The sequence below is a fragment of the Terrapene carolina genome, unplaced genomic scaffold (assembly GCF_002925995.2).
Source record: "Terrapene carolina triunguis isolate 2854851 unplaced genomic scaffold, T_m_triunguis-2.0 Scaffold84, whole genome shotgun sequence".
Lineage (NCBI taxonomy): Eukaryota > Metazoa > Chordata > Testudines > Emydidae > Terrapene > Terrapene triunguis.
In genome coordinates this window covers 38,289,015-38,307,167 of record NW_020664435.1, presented here as the reverse complement: position 1 = coordinate 38,307,167, position 18,153 = coordinate 38,289,015, and the positions used below count along the sequence as shown (strand labels likewise).

General features: G+C 39.0%; 1 protein-coding gene across 1 annotated transcript in view; it reads right to left on the bottom strand.

Moving 5' to 3' along the window:
* Positions 1 to 18,153, bottom strand: part of MALRD1 (MAM and LDL receptor class A domain containing 1) — a 528,588-nt gene that overhangs the window by 276,700 nt on the left and 233,735 nt on the right. The window contains exons 17-19 of the mRNA XM_026649425.1: positions 15,369 to 15,456; positions 12,393 to 12,569; positions 9,281 to 9,458 (exon numbers count right to left, since the gene is read on the bottom strand). Of these exons, the coding sequence (XP_026505210.1) occupies positions 9,281 to 9,458; positions 12,393 to 12,569; positions 15,369 to 15,456 (443 nt within the window). The remainder of the gene's footprint in view (positions 1 to 9,280; positions 9,459 to 12,392; positions 12,570 to 15,368; positions 15,457 to 18,153) is intronic.

Sequence of the window (18,153 nt, the reverse complement as noted above, 5' to 3'; positions counted from 1 at the left end):
AAGTTTGACTACATTTATTTCAGAAGCATTTTGGCTGTAGAGCAGTGCCAAATCAGTCATGGAGTCATCATTCGTAGTTGAATCTAGAAAATCAGTGAGTGCAGGGTTCCCGTCCTCTAGGTCAGGCCTATCTGTTGCAGACAGACAGACTGTTGAAGGCTGCAGTCTGCTGAGGTCCTGAGGACCCACTGGTAATTCCTCCACCAAAACCACTTTCCCATTGTGAGCCACAGGAAACTGCTGGAGTAGCACTATAAAGAGGCCAGCTCTTTCTTTTTGTATTAGCAAGGATAAGTTATTTAGTCTTTTAATTACTGTGTAAGGTCTTCTCCAAAAAGAAATATGTTTGAGATTTTTTTTCCAGGATGTTTTTTCCAGTTGCATAATCACACCTTTTCTCCTTCCTGGATGGGCATGTAATTCTCTTTTTCCCATGTTCCTGGCTTGCTCGCTTCAGGCTCATCTATTTTTCCACCTTCTGCAATACTGTGCTCAGGTCTCTGATATAAGACTCCACAATGCCTCTTACCTCTATGGGTGCATGGGCAATCCTTGCTGCCTGAACATCAAGTCATAGGGGGTTCAAAAATAATCTCATAGAGAGAGCAATGGATAGCTGAGTGCTGGTTGGTGTTATATGCACAGGTGACAAAGGGTGTCTTTGTATTCTAGTCTCATTGGTCTTAACTGACTAAAAAAACAATGAGGAGTCTGGTGGCACCTTAAAGACTAACAGATTTATTTGGGCATAAGCTTTCATGGGTAAAAAAACCCCACTTCTTCAGATGCATGGAGTGAAAATTACAGATACAGGCATAAATATATATTGGCGCATGAAGAGAAGGGAGTTACCTTACAAATGGAGAACCAATGTTGAAGGCCAATTTAGTCAGGGTGGATGTGGTCCACTCCCAATAATTGATGAGGAGGTGTCAATACCAAGAAAGGGAAAATTGCTTTTGTAGTGAGCCAGCCACTCCCAGTCCCTGTTCAAGCCCAGATTGATGGTGTTAAGTTTGCAAATGAATTTATTTTCCCTCTCTTGGTACTGACACCTCCTCATCAATTATTGGGAGCTCAAAGTCTGTCAAGTGCTTGCAGATTCTAGTCTCATCTGAATGACCAATACATTTCTTCTCAAGCAAAAGTGCTTCTGCCATCTTGAAGCTGCTGCCACCAGGAATCACAGGGACTGACTGAAACACTTCAAGTGGCCACTCCAGCATAGACAGGCAGGACTGAATGTCCTGCTAAAAACCCCATATCAAATATATCAACATAACAATATACAAGGCAAGAACTTAACACTAGGGTAAAGATACAGCACCAGGTATTGGTGAGATGGTGTCTACATTGATTGTTACAATACTCCACAAATATTTTAACAAGAAGTTCCTATAAACATTTCCCCTAGCCACTTGGGAGAAAAGCTTACATATACTGCAGTTTGTCCAAAAAGATTATACAGATAAAACCCAATTTCCTGAAGCCTATCTGAATTCTCATTCTCTCCAAAATTTAAATCAGTCCCATATCCAAAATTCCTAATAAAACCAAAATTCACTTAAGTGCAAATTGCCAAAGTCATTATTTAATTTAAATGAAACAGTTGACTGATGTTTCCAGCAAATCTTCATTCAAAAAATTATTGCGCTCTTCCTAGATGTCTGAAAAGGTTGAAGTCATGCTCTTGAATAAGTTACTGGGTGTTATGATCCATTGCTACGGTTGTTAAATCACTTATATATATTACTACTAGAATCATTTGAAAAGAAGAAATGTTGGGCCAACAGCATGCGTCTCCCCACACCCTTTGCAGAACTGGTTGCTCTGGGGAGCACAGTGACACTAAGTTATGTACTGACATTTCTTATGTATTGACATTAGCTGAATGAAGCACCATAAGAGAACATGTAGGATAAGGAATAGGACATGCAGGAAAAAGTAGAAATACATTGGCACCCCAGCTGAGTAGCGAAATGAGACGTGTCTTTGCTAAATTTTTCCTATCCTATCCTATCTCCCTAAATGTAGCTGAATTCTATAGACTTCTTGACTCTTGATCCCTCCCCCATTTTTTTTTTAATGTGACTGCACTCCTGTGTGACTACATGACATTTTTTCACCTATCTTCAGCCCTTTAGTCCCAATCACCACTTACTTTAGAATGGTTCTGATCACTTCCCTGATTGCTGCAAAAACTGCTTTTTACTGCAGTATATTCTGGTTATTTTTCTCTTTTCATTTATTTATTTTTTACCTTTTGAATGCCAAACTAGGATAATGCCTGTCGGAAAAGCATACACAAAGCAAGACAGATGTGCTAAACATATGGTTATCAAGGGAGTTGTTTATAAAACAATAATTATCATGTGAGCTCAGAATTTAGGTTTCATATATTTTTTGTTGTTTTTGCTTCATTGGTTTTGATGAGATATTTGTATATGAATTATCTAATTCAAAGTTACTGCAGCAGAGAGAAGAAACAGATTCCTAAATATCTGCAATATTTGCAAAGTATAAACCAAAGGTACCTGAATAGTTCTATTAATTCCAAAGATTTTGCTATATCACTAATCATTTTCTCTCAAGTGGAAATGAATTATGGGGCCTGCAGTTATCTAGTTAGCTACTTGCCTAGTCTATGCACTTGTTTAAGCCTATATGCATTATTTATTATTTATTATTATTATTTATGACAGTAGCATCTAGAAGTCCCATTGAGATGATTTATACAAAATGGAACAACTTCAATGAGAGATTGAGAGCCACCCACCCCAAAATAGCTGATAGTCTGTTGGTTAGGGTGCTCATCTGGCAGAGGAGAAATCTGAATTCAAGTCCTTGCCCCAGAGTGCAGATTCAGGCCTCGGTCTCCTATGTCCCAGGCAAGTGCCTTAAAGGCTAAGACTTATATGAGAGGGGCATAAACACACATACAGTCATGCATACATAGATTTGCTGTCCTGAAATTGACTTTTCCAATTTGATGACACTGAATATTTTCCCTGAGTTTTCGATTTGCTGGCTGAACCAAAAAATCAGCTATTCTGCTGGAATCCTGCACCAGGCAGTTTAAGTGGTGCCTCGCATTGGGCCAACGGGGACAGACCAATCACTGTGGGCCCAAGAGGCCAGACTCCCCTCACCTCTGCTGCGTATGCTCCAGGTGGAAGGGACAGATAAATGGAGGAAGCCCAGCTCTGTCTGGACGGGCTGAGGAGGAAGGACATGGGTTGCAAGCTCCTGTAGAGACGCCTGAGACTCTCCAAGCAGTAGGAGCTGTGGATCTGGGCTACTCTGTGGACAACTAGATGACTGCAGAGATTGACAGGGACGCCAAACTGCTGCCAGCCAGGGAGATGCCTGAAATGCACCTCGCGGTAGGAAATGACCCAGGGAATGTAGTGAAAGTTGGTGCTTAAACCCTTAATGAGGAATCCCCTGGCTTCATAGGGCCCTGAGTTGGAACTCGGTGGAGCAGGGTGGCCCTGGGTTCTCGTACCCCACCCCACTTGCAACTAAGTGTGGCTACTGTTTGTTTGCCTGCCCCAGCCAGGAGGTTCAGGGGCCATAAACCATCTGCTTACTCTGCCCCACCCAGGTGTTACAAACTATTTGTTCGGCCCTGCTCAAAGGGTCTGGACTCCCTCACCCCCACCCCCAGTTGCTGCTTGCTTGCCCCAACCAGGAAGCTCAGAGGCCCTAGACTGATTGGTTGTTCAGCCCCACCTAGGGGCTATAGACTGACTGTTTGCTATACACTGCCTGGAAGATCAGAAACCCTAATTGTTATTATCTGCTTCGGCCAGGAGTCTTGGAGGTTATGGACTGCTTGTCCTACCCCGCCTGGGGGCAAAGAGTTGATATGTGCTTGACCCCACTAGGGGTCCTGCGACCACACTGTTGCAAATATTTGATCCCACAAGGAGTCCAGACGACTGTGTGACGGGGTGTACCAACCCTGCATTGGGACAATGGGGATGGCCCTGCTCAACAAACAGCCCCCCCCCCATTACACATACTCTCTGAACCAGTAAGAGTTTCATCCATTCTGCATGGAATCTGATATACTGTATGAAAACAGGCAGCTACACAGTGTATATGTTAGAGCTGGACAGAAAATGAGTTTTTTCCCCCCATGTAAAGTTTTGATGACAATTAAAAAAGTTCAGTGGGAAATGGAAAAAAGAAATATTTTGTTTTGGAAATGGCACTGATGCACCTCATGGAAGCTGTAATTTGGGTGCTCTCATGATCTCATTCTCCTCTATAGGTCAGGTTCCTTGGTTAGACTACTTTTCCCACAACACACCATGGTCTGCCCTCTTGGGGCTGGTCTACACTAGGAGGGGGGATCTATCTAAGATACGCAACTTCAGATATGCGAATAGCGTAGCTGAAGTCGAAGTATCTTAGATCGAATTACCTGGGGTCCACACGGCGCGGGATCGACGGCTGCAGCTCCCCCGTCGACTGCGCTACCGCCGCTCGCTCTGGTGGAGTTCCGGAGTCAACGGTGAGCGTATTCGGGAATCGATATATCGCGTCTTAATGAGACGCGATATATCGATCCCGGATAAATCGATTGCTACCCGCCGATACGGCGGGTAGTGAAGACGTACCCTTGATAAGGGGACATAGTGCATCATGGGAAGATAAAATCTGGCTAGGGAGTGCAGCACATAGAGGGGAACAGGGACATGTGGCAACCAAAATACACTTGCAGGAGGCACTGTGGCAGCATATCTGAACCATAATATTTCAGTTATTTTCTGAAATATTTCAGTTTTCAACTGAAAACTAAAACTTTTCAGTTTTACGACATTCAAGGTTGTTTATTTTTAAATGAAAAAAATCAAAGTTTTCCCGTGGAAGCAGACACATTTGGGGGGAGGGAAACTATATGTAAAATCTAATTTTCTGTTGAAAAACAGTTTCAATTAAAAATGTTAACCAGTTCTAGTACATATGTCTATCACTGTATATTAAAAGAGATCAAATATCACTGTACATTAAAACATGTACAGGGTGAAAATGCTGTAAGAAGATTCTGTAAAACAGAAAATGTGATGCTAATATTATTTACTATGCAACAATTATATCATAAGATTTTATATTCTTTAGTCAGTTCAAGTTTTTTACTCTTGATTTATCATATCCCTTTTCTCTTCAAGCAGGAAGACATTCTGATGTTCTGCAGGAAGTCTAAATTGCTTCCAAAAAATGACAAAGTAAAGCTGTAATTTTTAACTATGGTTAAATTATGGGGCTTTTTACAATAGAAACATAGTAATTTTACTGACACTAAAAACCTTAACATATTAAGCTGAAATGCAGTAATTCTTTTATACTCATATTAACAATGCTGTCAGGTTGAATGCTCTATAGTATTACTGTGACACTAAAAATAAACATAAATCTAGTTTTAAACTACCATCAAAATAGTAACTCTTACTGCAATTAATAACACTGGTGTCCTGTTCTGAATTCCTTGCCACATATAAATGGTTATTTCCTACTTGCACAGAGAGCTGCAGGCATCTATCATTCCAGATAGAAAATCTTGTTTTTTTTCTATTCAGATTACTGAACAGCTCTCAGATCATATAGAAACCCCATGTTTCTTGACTGGAGTTCGAGCTGCACATCACTGAAAGAAGCTTGTATTTAAGTATACCTGGCCTATTGGTATTTTTTTCATACAACATTAAATAGAAGTATGTATGTGTCTGTCTAGCATACTTGTGTGTGTGGTCACACACAGATTAGATAGAGAGAGAGAGATAATGGAGATATTTCAGCATAGTCAATATTATAATTCTGATATAAATTAAAAAAAGACTGTAATTCATCTAAAGTACAATTTCATATTCTTTACTAAATGTAACCAAATCTCAATGAAAAAGCAAATTATTGCTCATTATGCAAATGAAATGAATATTTTTATCGGGAGCTAGTAATTATCATAATGATTCTATCTGGAATCGGCAGTTTGACTTCAATAATATCCTTTGAGAGAGTATAAGAAACACACACAGGAATGAAGCACTAGGAGAAGACTTTCTTTCCTCTACGTAAATATAAAGGAGTTCCTTCCAGGCTTCTATTCAAGATTTTTGGCATGTCCATATGGCAAATTCTGCCCCAAAAGGCATCATTCCAACCATATTCTTTAAGACGAAGGAGCAAAATCTGAGCAAATTAAACGCTTGGGGTCAGTAGTCACTATGTAGAAAAAAGCCAATCAACTAGAATATAAGTATTAAAGCTAGACTGAGCTCTTTAAATCTGTTCCTCCCAGTCCATTTTTTTTCTTATGTGGACCATAAGTTTTGTGTTTTGTTGTTGCTGTCTGTTTAGAGGAAAAAGGCTAGCTCACTTTGTTTCTTTTCAACCCATGTAATGCACATTAAGGTCAAATTCTCAAAACCAAAGCCTTTAAAATTGAATCTCCAGGTTGGTTTTTTTTTTTCATGCACAAAGCCCTACAAGTTGGTATACAAATTTAGAAGTTGGGATAAGGCCCTTTTTTCATTTTTGAATCTCTGTTAACAAAAGTGATGTTTGCATATCTAGAGATGAGCACATATGCCTTTACTAACAACATTCATAGAATTTTATCACTATAAAATATAATATCCTGATAGCATTGATCTATTGACAAAAGAGCAAAGTGAGTGGATTTATTTTTCAATATGATGAATTTCTCCATTACAGATGTGAGAGGTATTATTTACAAAGTTTCCATTGAATGTCTGTAGTAGTTTCAGTTGTACTGTGCAGTATACCATGAGCATAAGGAAGGGAGATGGTTCTGCATACATTGTCCCCTCTACTGGATGGACAATCATGAAAAAGTTTAACACTGTGAAGCAAAGAAACAAATATTTGCTCCTTTTCCCAATAATTTTCAGTGAATGCCCTGGCAACACCAAGATAGATGATTTGTCTCATCATTGTGCATTTATAACTCGGTTCAACATCTTGATCAACAATAGAGAAAACAATTTTGTAAAAGCTTCTACTGTGGATAAGGACTTCAATAGTGCATACTAGGGCTGTCAAGCAATTAAAAAAAGTAATTGTGATTAATCGTGCGATTAAAAAAATTAATCGCGTGATTAATTGTGCTATTAAACAATAATAGAATATCATTTATTTAAATATTTTGGATGTTTTCTACATTTTCAAATACATTGATTTCAATTACAACACAGAATAGAAAGTGTACTGTGCTCACTTTGTATTTATATTTGATTACAAATATTTGCACTGTAAAAACAAAAGAAATAGTATTTCTCAATTCACCTAATACAAGTACGGTAGAGCAATCTCTTTATCATGAAAGCATATAAATCTTTAGTGCATCTGGAACGTAAATATCTTGCAATGCCGGCTACAACAGTGCCATGCGAACGCCTGTTCTCACTTTTAGGTGACATTGTAAACAAGAAGCGGGCAGCATTATCTCCTGCAAATGTAAACAAACTTATTTGTCTGAGTGATTGGCTGAACAAGAAGTAGGACTGAGTGGACTTGTAGGCTCTAAAGTTTTACATTGCTTTGTTTTTGGGTGCAGTTATGTATCAAAAAATACATTTGTAAGTTGCACTTTCATGATAAAGAGATCGCACTACAGTACTTGTATGAGGTGAATTGAAAAATACTATTTCTTTTATCATTTTTACAGTGCAAATATTTGTAATCAAAATATAAAGTGAGCACTGTATACTTTGTATTCTCTGTTGTAATTGAAACAGATATATTTGAAAATATAGAAAAACATCAAAAATATTTAATATATTTCAAATTATATTCTATTGTTTAACTATGTGATTAATCGCAATTAATGAGTTAATCACGTGAGGTAACTGCAATTAATCATCAGCCCTAGTGCATACCCTTAAATTATTCACAATCTCAAAGCAGTGAGTCACTGCTTCAATGGGTGGTGTGTGAACTCCTCCTTCGGGGAGGCTAGCTCCCGGCCTAGCCCTACCCCACCCCTTACGCCCAAGGCCCTGCCCCTACCCCGCCCCTTCCACCTCCACACCTGCCTGCCAGGGCCCCGAGGCCCCCCTCCATCCTACTGCCAGAAAAGCCCTGGCCAAACTACCCCAAGGACCAGCCCACCCACACAAGCTCTCCCAATCCCTGGGCCATTGGCCAGACTGCCCTACTGCACCAGCTGGCCCAAGCACTGGCTCGCCTTCCCCAGCCACCCCAAGTCCTGGACCACCAGCTGCCGTGACCCCCGGCTGGCCCGAGCACTGGCCTGACCCCCAGGTCACCAGCCAGCCCAAGCATTGATCCAACCAGAGCTGAGTGGCCGGCCAACCAAGCTCCAAGCCGCTGGCCTGAGCTGAGCTCCCACCAGCTTTGGGGGAAAAGGGGAGCGAGGGCAGGGCCACGGCCTGGGTTAGGGAAGGCTTAGCCTCCCCTGGCCTATTATACATGCTGCCCATGTCTGCTTCCATCTGTATTCTCAGATGTAACACATCAGCTAGTAATCCAGGCCCTAGAATCTGGGCCATGAGCCCCCAGCAGGACTGAGACTGTGGCCACCACCTAGCCACTCACCCAAAGAAGTGGAAAAGTGGGCTAGTGAAGCTCTAGCTCACAGAGGGCCCAGAAAGCTTCTGTTTGGAGGAGATGTCCCCTGAGTGGCAGGGACACATTACTTAAACCAGAAAGAGGCACAGGAAGCTGTGCCTGGCTGGCTGGCAGCTGCTATGGACCCTGCCTACTTGCCTGATTCCTGAGCCCTGCCTGTTCCTGCCCTCCTTATCCCAGAACCCTTTCTATTGCCAGTTCCTGGTTTCCTGCCTCATTCCAGGTCTCTGCTCCTATCCTAACCCTGACCCTGACCCCGGCTCTGACCTTTGGCTTGGCACCTGACTCTGACCCTGGCTCTGGTTTCAGGCACCTGACTCTAAGCATTAGGTATGATTGCTCACACCTTGGTCCCTACAGGAATACTGATTGGCTGCCTCTTCTCAGAGCTAGTACTGCTGGAGATGAAAACTCAGCATTGTGCAGGACATGGTGGGGCAGCAATTCTCCTCTCCTGCTAGTGGTGTACAAGACATTTATATGTTAGGAGAGAGTTCAATTTTCACATGCACCGAGACAAATTCTGCTCTTAGAGCAGTACAGGTCTAGAATAACTTAACACTGACACTAATGAGCAAATGGCAGCAGGATTCACAAATGCCATAGCTGATTAACCATATACAGTCCCAAGAGGTAAGTGTGTAGGTGTGAACATCTTACTCACATTGTGTGATCAGTTGATGGCCTGTGGTTTTCTTCCCCAGGATGTATGGTTGCTCCATTTCCAAGGCCCCACTGGAATGCATTAGTGGAATGGACTGAAACAGTTGCTGCTGCCACTTCTGTTACTGGTTGATACCATTCACATAGGTTTTCACCTTCAAAATCACATACTTCCACAGCTTTACAAGACAAAATTAGAATACTTAGTATATGTCTACTAACTGGGAATGATCAGACTGTTAATGTTAGGGGCTAGTGAACAATATGGGTATAAAAGAATTGCAGTTTAGTTTCTTTAATGAGTATTTATACAGCATCAATAAGCATGGCTTCTCCCTATTGTTACAATATCAATAGTACTCACTATATTATTGGCTAAGGAACAAATTCTAACCTGGGGAGAAAAATCATTATTCACCTTGGTGTCTAACATCAGATCACATTATATATGAAAAGGACCCGTTTCCTCTGGTGATGTCATATGCAAAGATATCAGCGTAAAAGCCATTAGCTATCAGTGTGATAGCAACTTTATGAAGGGAACTCAAAAAGCAAATTAGTTCTATTTTAACAATCCAAATCATATCTAAATGACTTACAGTAATGCTACCATTTGGCATTGGGACCAAAATACTGAATTACCATCTTATTTGGGTAGTATTTCAGCCTCCTGGGATTAGCTGATCCCTTCTTGAAGATGGGACAAATGAGTATTCCAGTTGCCTTGTCCCACTCAGTGTCCCCACACACAGAATCTAATGGTTAAGGCTCTGTGTTTGTCATGGAGGTCATGGCAACCACTGGGCCAGTCGCACTGGCTGCTGCTGGGGCAGTTCCAGGCCAATGAGGGCTGCGGGAAGTGGTGCGGGATGTGCTGGACGCCCCTTCCTGCAGCCCCCATTAGCCTGGCATGGCTAACCGCGGCCATTAAGAGCTGCGATTGGCTGAACCTGCGGACGCTGCAGTAAACAAACCGTCCTGGCCTGCGAGGAGATTTCCCTGGTGGGCCGCGTGCCAAAGGTTGCCGATCCCTGCCTTAGATGATCTCTGTATTAGTAAATTATAACGTGTGAGGACAATATGTTGTCCTGGGGTAACCTCTTTGGGGGAGTAGAGGTTGGGGAATGAAGTAGGGTGGGGGGGGCTAACAGAGTAGCTTTATTAGTTTAAAAAGTTACGGTAAAGCTAACCACAACCAATGTCTCTGCCTAATTATCTATAAGATTAATAATGCTTTCTGACAGTGATGAGTGGCACAGTCTAAAGTGCCACACATATTCTTTTACAGTTTTACGTGTTTTATAAATATTATGTTTTAAAGTGCAATTGACAGTGGATAACACCCTCCTGTGCACAGATTGCTGCCTGCAGGACGTACTTCAGGCATATTCAGATATTGCCATTTAAGCGATGAATTGCAGTCATTTCTGTGGTGACTGCAGACTTCAGATTGCATGCAGTAGACTAAGCAGTATTCTCCATAGCATTTATCCCCCTGAAGAGATGAAGGGTGACTTGGAAGACCGACCTAAATTGAATTTGTGAGAAAAAACTTGTTCTACCCAGTGAGCTCTGCTTTATGCTAAAGTTTCACTTCAGTGTTTCTCCTCAGTAACTAGAGCTGGATGAATACTGCATGAAAATGTCCATCAATATTTGAATTTGTAAATCACTTCCACTTTTTCCGTTTGGGTTCACTTACCATGGACACTCAGTGGCTAATGTTTTACTGGAACAAATTTTAACAGAAAGTAGATATCAAAATCACATGTGAGTGTATTTCTGGACAATATATTTTATATTCATACATACACAAACAAAATATTTCACTTTATAAATGATCACACATTTAATCAGAAAAGAAAAACAATACCATGTGATTTGGCTGACCAATCATAAGCATGCAACATCTAAATTTTTCAATATTCATAATCAATCTATACAGGAAAAAGCTTAAGAGATTTGTGAAATTAAAATAAAAAAATTTTGAAGAAATTGCTATATTCAAGGAAGTTTCATGAGTATTAAAAATAAAAAAAATAATTTATTATTATTTATTTGTACTATGGTGATCCATAACAGCTGATTTGTATTCAGTGCTGAACAAACATTTAGATTAGAGTTGGCTGGAAAATGCTCTTTCACTGAAATCAAAATTGTCCACGGGAATGTGTTGATTTCAAAAAAATTTCATTTAGAAAAAGATCTAAATGAAACATTCAATAATATCACAACATTCCATTTCAACATTTTCAGAACTGAATGTTTCCAATTTTCATTTTGAAACTGTTTTTCATGACAACAATTTTTTTTGTATTATGATTTTTTTGAAAGTGGAAATCAAAACTAAATGTTTTGATTGAACAAAAATTATTTTTTTTTAAATGTAGTTTTGTGGCAATTTTTGAAATTCAATGTTTCATTCAAATTCAGAATGAAAACAAATTTAGAAATTTCAGAATTTCCCATAACCTGAACATTCTGGTTTCCCACACCTCTAATATAGACACAGTTCCTGCCCTGAAGGGGTAGTCTAAATACATTTCCTCTTGTGAACTAGCAGACCAGGATTATCAAGGACTATATTTTAAGGCACAAATATAAAGCAACAGTTTGATTTCTATTATTAAGTATCTTGATACTAGAAATCCATCAGGAGCAACCAACAAGTTACTTCTTTGTAACTCTTTTGGCTATATCCACTCTTCCCTTCATGACATATTATCTTAATTTCTTGCTCATCAACAATTGCCTTGCTGCTTTAAAAAGATGAGCAGTAATTACTGGTTCAGTTAATTTGAGAAACTGTATTTATTTTTTTTAAATGGCTACGTATAGCAACTAAGCACTAAGTGATATAAGCTTTTGAGTAAGTAATTTGAGTTGAAATATAAAGTGTCAGGTCCCAGTCAGCACATTGGAAGGTTGAAGATGCATTACATCTCAGATTCCCATACTACAAAGCTGAAGGGTAGTCTTTCTTTGGGGAAGCTTACATGAAGATTAATGCCAGGACGTAAATACAGAATAGCAAATGAAGATACGGAATAATTAAATATTTTTAATATCTCAGAATAAATGTGTTAGTGCAGCATAATAATTAGTTCACTGACCACAAGAGGACTCATCAGACTTATCAGAGCAGTCAGGTCTGAAATCACATCTCTGGATCATCTGGATGCAGTGGCCCGTTTCTCTACAGACAAATTCCTTCTCTGTGCAATTGTTCGTAGGGAGTGTTGCAGGAACTGAAGTTCCTGAGGGTGTTGATGAGATAGTTGGCAAATTTCCTTATGGAAAAAAAATAATTCAAACAATGTCTTTATTCAACAGTTCTTTGATCTCTGCACCTGAACTGTGGAATTGCTGTGAGACTCTCCTCCTATCTAACATCCCTTTGCTATCATCTCCTTGCTGTTCGGTCCATTAAAAAAAAAAAAGTTACTTTGACAATCACCTTCCTGTCCCACCACTCTGACTGTGTCATGCCAATTTCCTCTCCACTGGATTCCTTTCTCATCAGGTTTAAGCACCTAATTCCCACAGTCCACTCCCAGCATCTGGCAGTCAGAGGCCAGGGGCACCCAGAACATGGGGTTGTATCCCTGACCATCTTGGATAATAGCCATTGATGAACCTATCCTCTATGAACTTATCTAATTCTTTTTTAACTCCATTATAGTTTTGGCCTTCACAAAATGCCATGGCAATGAGTTCCACAGGTTGAGTGTTTGTTACGTGAAGAAGTACTCCCTTTTGTTTTCTTTAAACCTGCTGCCTATTAATGTCATTGGGTGACCTCTGCTTCTTGTGTTATGTGAAGGAGTAAATAATTCCTTATTAACTTTCTCCACACCTTCTCAATCACGTCCCCCATTAGTTGTCTCTTTTCCAAGCTGAAACGTCCCAGTCTTTTTAATCTCTCTTCATATGGAAGCTGTTCCATGCCCTTAATAATTTTGTTGCCCTTTTCTGAACCTTTTCCAATTCCAATATATCTTTTTTCAGATTGCGCGACCACATCTTCATGCAGTATTCAAGATGTGGGTGCACCATGGATTTATATAGAGACAATATGATATTTTCAGTCTTATTATCTATCCCTTTCTTAATGATTCCCAACATTCTGTTAGCTTTTTTGACTGCCACTCCAAATTGAGTAGATGTTTTCAGAGAACTATCCTCAATGACTCCTAATTGAGATCCGATCATTTTGTATATATAGTTTGGGCTATATTTTCCAATGTGCATTACTTTGCATTTCTCACCATTGAATTTCACCTGCCTCTTTGTTGCTGAGTCACCCAGTTTTGTGAGATCCATTTGTAACTCTTCACAGTCAGCTTTGGACTTAACTATCTTGAATAATTTTGTATCATCTGAAAATTTTGCCAACTCACTGTTTATCCCTTTTCCCAGCTCATTTATGATCATCCCACTATTCCTTTTTTTGTCCATCTTCAGCCTCCTCTGTTTCTTCATACAAACCCACCACTGTTTGTGTTGGGGCCTTGTCCCCTGAAGCTCTATCGTTTAGAACAGACTTCTTAAATCCTTCTGCCTCCCTATCTAGTTTCATTTGTCAGCTGAAGACATTTGCTCCCTTGTCTATATCTCTTAATTTCCCTCCCCCTCCACCATTGCAGATATTTTTACATTAACTTTGTATCATTTAACTTTATACATTGTTTGTGTGAAAGATGCCATACAAAATAAAGTTGTATTGTGCACTATTTAGATTTGATTTTTAAAAAAGGGAAATGATCCATGAGAAAAGCATACAGCATGCACTACAGTCCTGCTGGACCTAATAATTTTGCCTAGAAGAAGTTTTTGCATGCTAAAACTATGTTTGTGTGCATGAGAGTCTGCTAAGATAGCAATTCTAGGAAAATCATTTTGTGCTAAAATGTCTGCTGTTCTACTGGTTTCTGTTACTACTGTAAGTCAGCTGTCAGACCATATATTACATTTCATTTTTTTCTGCAGCTAACACCAGCCCTCTTGGAAGCTTACTCTTTGTTTGTTTGATTTGTTTTTGTTATGAAACACGGTAGGCATGGAATTTTGTAGACGTCTTGGGACACAAGGTATGATGTTTCTGTAGACATTGTACCAAACTAGATAGTGAAGACTTCAGGCAGACAGTAGTATCATTAAAACTGTTTGTGTACTGTAGTGTGAGTGTTTGACTTTTTTGTTTTGACATTGTCAGAATAATGTCTTCATTAAATTGATTATATACATATGTATGTGCAGATCTCTCTCTCTCTCTCTCTCTCTCTCTGTGTCAGTCAAAAGATGGAATGAATTTTGCCAAGTGAAATTTTAATATATTTACACTACTTTAGAAGTTTGGTTCTCCTTCGAGAAATCAAATTACCTTGTTGCTGGTAATGGAAAATGAGTTCCAGTGACTGCCTATTAGAGCTGCTGACATTTTTTCCCTCCACCCTTAGATACTGGAACTTCTGTCTTACAGAGCTTATTTTCTAGCCAGTGTCCCCAGGCATCTGAGCACAGTTTCTTCCCCTTACACATCTGACCTGATCTTAGACCTTAAGCTTAAGTGTCAAGAAGCACTTCCTTTTTCTATACGGTCAGGACTCAGGATACCAGGCATATCTAACATAAGAACGGCCATACTGGGTCAGACCAAAGGTCCATCTAGCCCAGGATCCTGTCTTCCAACAGTGACCAATGCCAGGTGCCTCAGAGGGAATGAACAGAAAAGGTAATAATCAAATCACATTTTCTGCTTTTCACTAATTAATTTTCCAGATGTCAATTGCCACAATATTTCCTTTCTGTCCTCAATAAGCACACTCTTGAACCTGCTTGAGGACATTTCCAGGACATTGCTAGCTAACTGTTACCAGGGGATGGTGAAAGGTTCTGGGTAGTAGGGTTAGGCAGATGGGAAAACTAGTTGGGATTTGATTGTTAGACAGGAGAGGCAAGGTTTGAGCAGGTTTTCATTTTACAGAACAAGTTCCTCCACTGATGTTATTAACCAAAACGAATCAGTTACAAGTCCCAGGTCTCTGGGTGCAAAGAGATTTATAGTTATTTTCTAACTTTGTTCTCACCATTGTAAAGGGTACAGTCTGCAAAGGACAAGTCATCAATTCCAATGTCTCCACAGAAACCATCTCCCACAGTACCTTCCACCAAGATCTAGGGAAACAATAATTACGAAACCATTTGTCAGCATATAGTAGACTTTCACTTTTCATTAGGTATTTAATATCAATTGATAGAAGAGCCATTTACTATGTTTCATGATTTTAAAATGAGCTTAAATTTGTTCTTGTGGAGATACTGTATTTGGTAACACTTCATGAAAGAGACTAATCATTATCAATGCTCTCTGGTGTTCACATTAATCAAAGTGAACTATCCCATTAATGTGGTTGGTTATACAGTCACATTTAAATCCACTGAAACATTGTGACGTAAAATGATGGCAAGATGGTATAATAAATGGCACATTATGATTAGGTCTTTTAGTAGTTACTGTAATAACATTAATCATATTTAATTAATAGTTATGTGAATAAGTTATATACTTTTATGAGAATCCCACTAAACTGAAAATAATCAGATACACAGATATACTCTAGCAAACTTTAAAGAGAGGTACATATTTTACTAAATGTCATTAAAATAGCAGATACTTTATACATTTACTTCTCATTATTGCCAAAACATAGAACAGATTAGTATTTAGAATAAACAACAGGCAAGAGAATTAGCTTCTTTCCTTTTGACTGATTCAGAACTGTCAAACACTGTGATGTCACAACCAATACAGCTACGGAGACCCTGTCAGCTTCAATATTCTGAATTTTAACTTTCCTTTAAAAAATTCCTTGTTTCTTATAGAGCTCCCTTAAAATGCTATCTCTTTTTTTTTAAAATGTACAAGGCTTCCCTGTTTCCCTGTTGGATGTTTATCAAGGTTAGAGCTTGCTGAAAAATGAGAACTTTTTTTATTAAAAAAGTGAGAAAAAATTCATCTCAGTTCTTTTTCCTCCATCCCCCCAACAAGGTTTCCAGATCACCCCCATTGTAATGCTCCATCACCTCCTTGAGAATCCCCAAAACATTTTAAGTAGTCTTGCAGGGTGCAGTTGTCCCTCTGCCCAACTTATGGTTCAATCACACTGAAGATGCCTCCCATGAGTGACTGGGTAAATGACTAAGTAATATAGCCCTTGCCACACTTACTGTCCTGGTTTCCTTATCCTATACTGGGAAAGCTAATAACCTGTGTATACCAAGAAAAAACATCATAGTTAATTACTGAAATAACATGCACACAGGAATGAGTTTCCACAAAGCCCATGAAATGCTGGTTAAAAACTCAAATGCAAGTCTCAACATATGACATTGGAGCTCAATACCAAGTTCACACAAAGGAACAAAAAATAAGTTGTAATAAGATGCCACAGTACTGCTTCACAGTACTACTGAAACATAATGTTTTTGCAATAATGTCTAAAACTGCAAAAACAGAACATTTATTTCCAAAATTTAATGAACCACAACTCCAAATAAAGTCACCAAAGATATGTGGTAATTGTGAGGAAGTGTTTTGATTAAATGTCAGTAGCATTTTGAATAAAGCATCCTGGCATCAAATGCCATCTCAAAAATATACATTTGGATATTATGCTTTAATTCTTTTTTTGTCCTATAGTTAATTAGCTCTTTTAAAGCATGTGCAGTTTCTGAAATCGGCACTGCATCTCAAGCAGGCGAGGTCCCCAACAACATAGAAAAAAGAATTATGGATGCTTGTTTTTACTCTCTAAGAGAACCACTGTGATAGATAAATCTCAATATTGATGAAAAATTTTTATAATTAAATTATTATAATTTATTCTTATAATATAGGATCATTAAAAACTTGTCTGTGCCTTTACTGAATTTTAAGAAATACCTACTCTTCTGCTATGCCCACAATGCATGGAGAATATAACAACACTACCTTATGTTTTTGGTTGCTTATGTTATTAAATAAGATATTCAAATTAATTAAAGAAATTTCAGGAAGCTTCTACTTTCTATTCCATAGTTAAAAGTCTCATGTGTCAAAGGAAGGTGACACCTCCTTGGCCATGAAACCGTGTTTACTACATCCAAGTGTGTTCATGAAGACTCTAAAATGCAGCTTTTATAACTACTACTTTGTTTTAATTCTATACTATTTCCATTTTGTACTATGTTTTAAAGTGTTTATTGGTTATTGCAATTTGTGCTTTGTACAAAATACTTAATAGAAATTTTAATGGCCAGTTGTAAATACTATAAACAACAGGTCATAAATCTAAGGAGAACTGTAAGGAAAAAAGGCAACAGACAACAAATTGTCTTTATCAAAAAACATAACACCACTCTGGTCTAAAATATCATTTGGAACAGATATGATTTTTATTTCAAACAACAGACTTTGAAAAATATTTATGTCCTGACTTTAAAAGAATGCAAGACTGTGTGTGGGGGGGGCTGGGGGGAGGGGGGAGAAGAATGGGAGATATTATCAGAAGCCATAAAACATTAAAGCAGGCTTTCCTACCCCTCCCTTTGCAGGAAAAAATCTCTAATTAAACCTACTCAAAAGGTACTCAAGAATTTTCTGCTCTCCTTAATTTTATAGCACTCATCACAACTCTTCCAGTTGTCTATACAAGCAAGACTGCTAAGAAGAATGAACTCAGAGGACCACCAAACAAACAACCTCAGTGACTTTGCTAAGGGCTTGTGTACACTGGCACTTTACAGCACTGCAACTTTCTTGCTCGGGGGAGTGAAAAAACACCCCCCTGAGCGCTGCAAGTTTCAGCGCTATAACATGCTAGTGTAGACAGT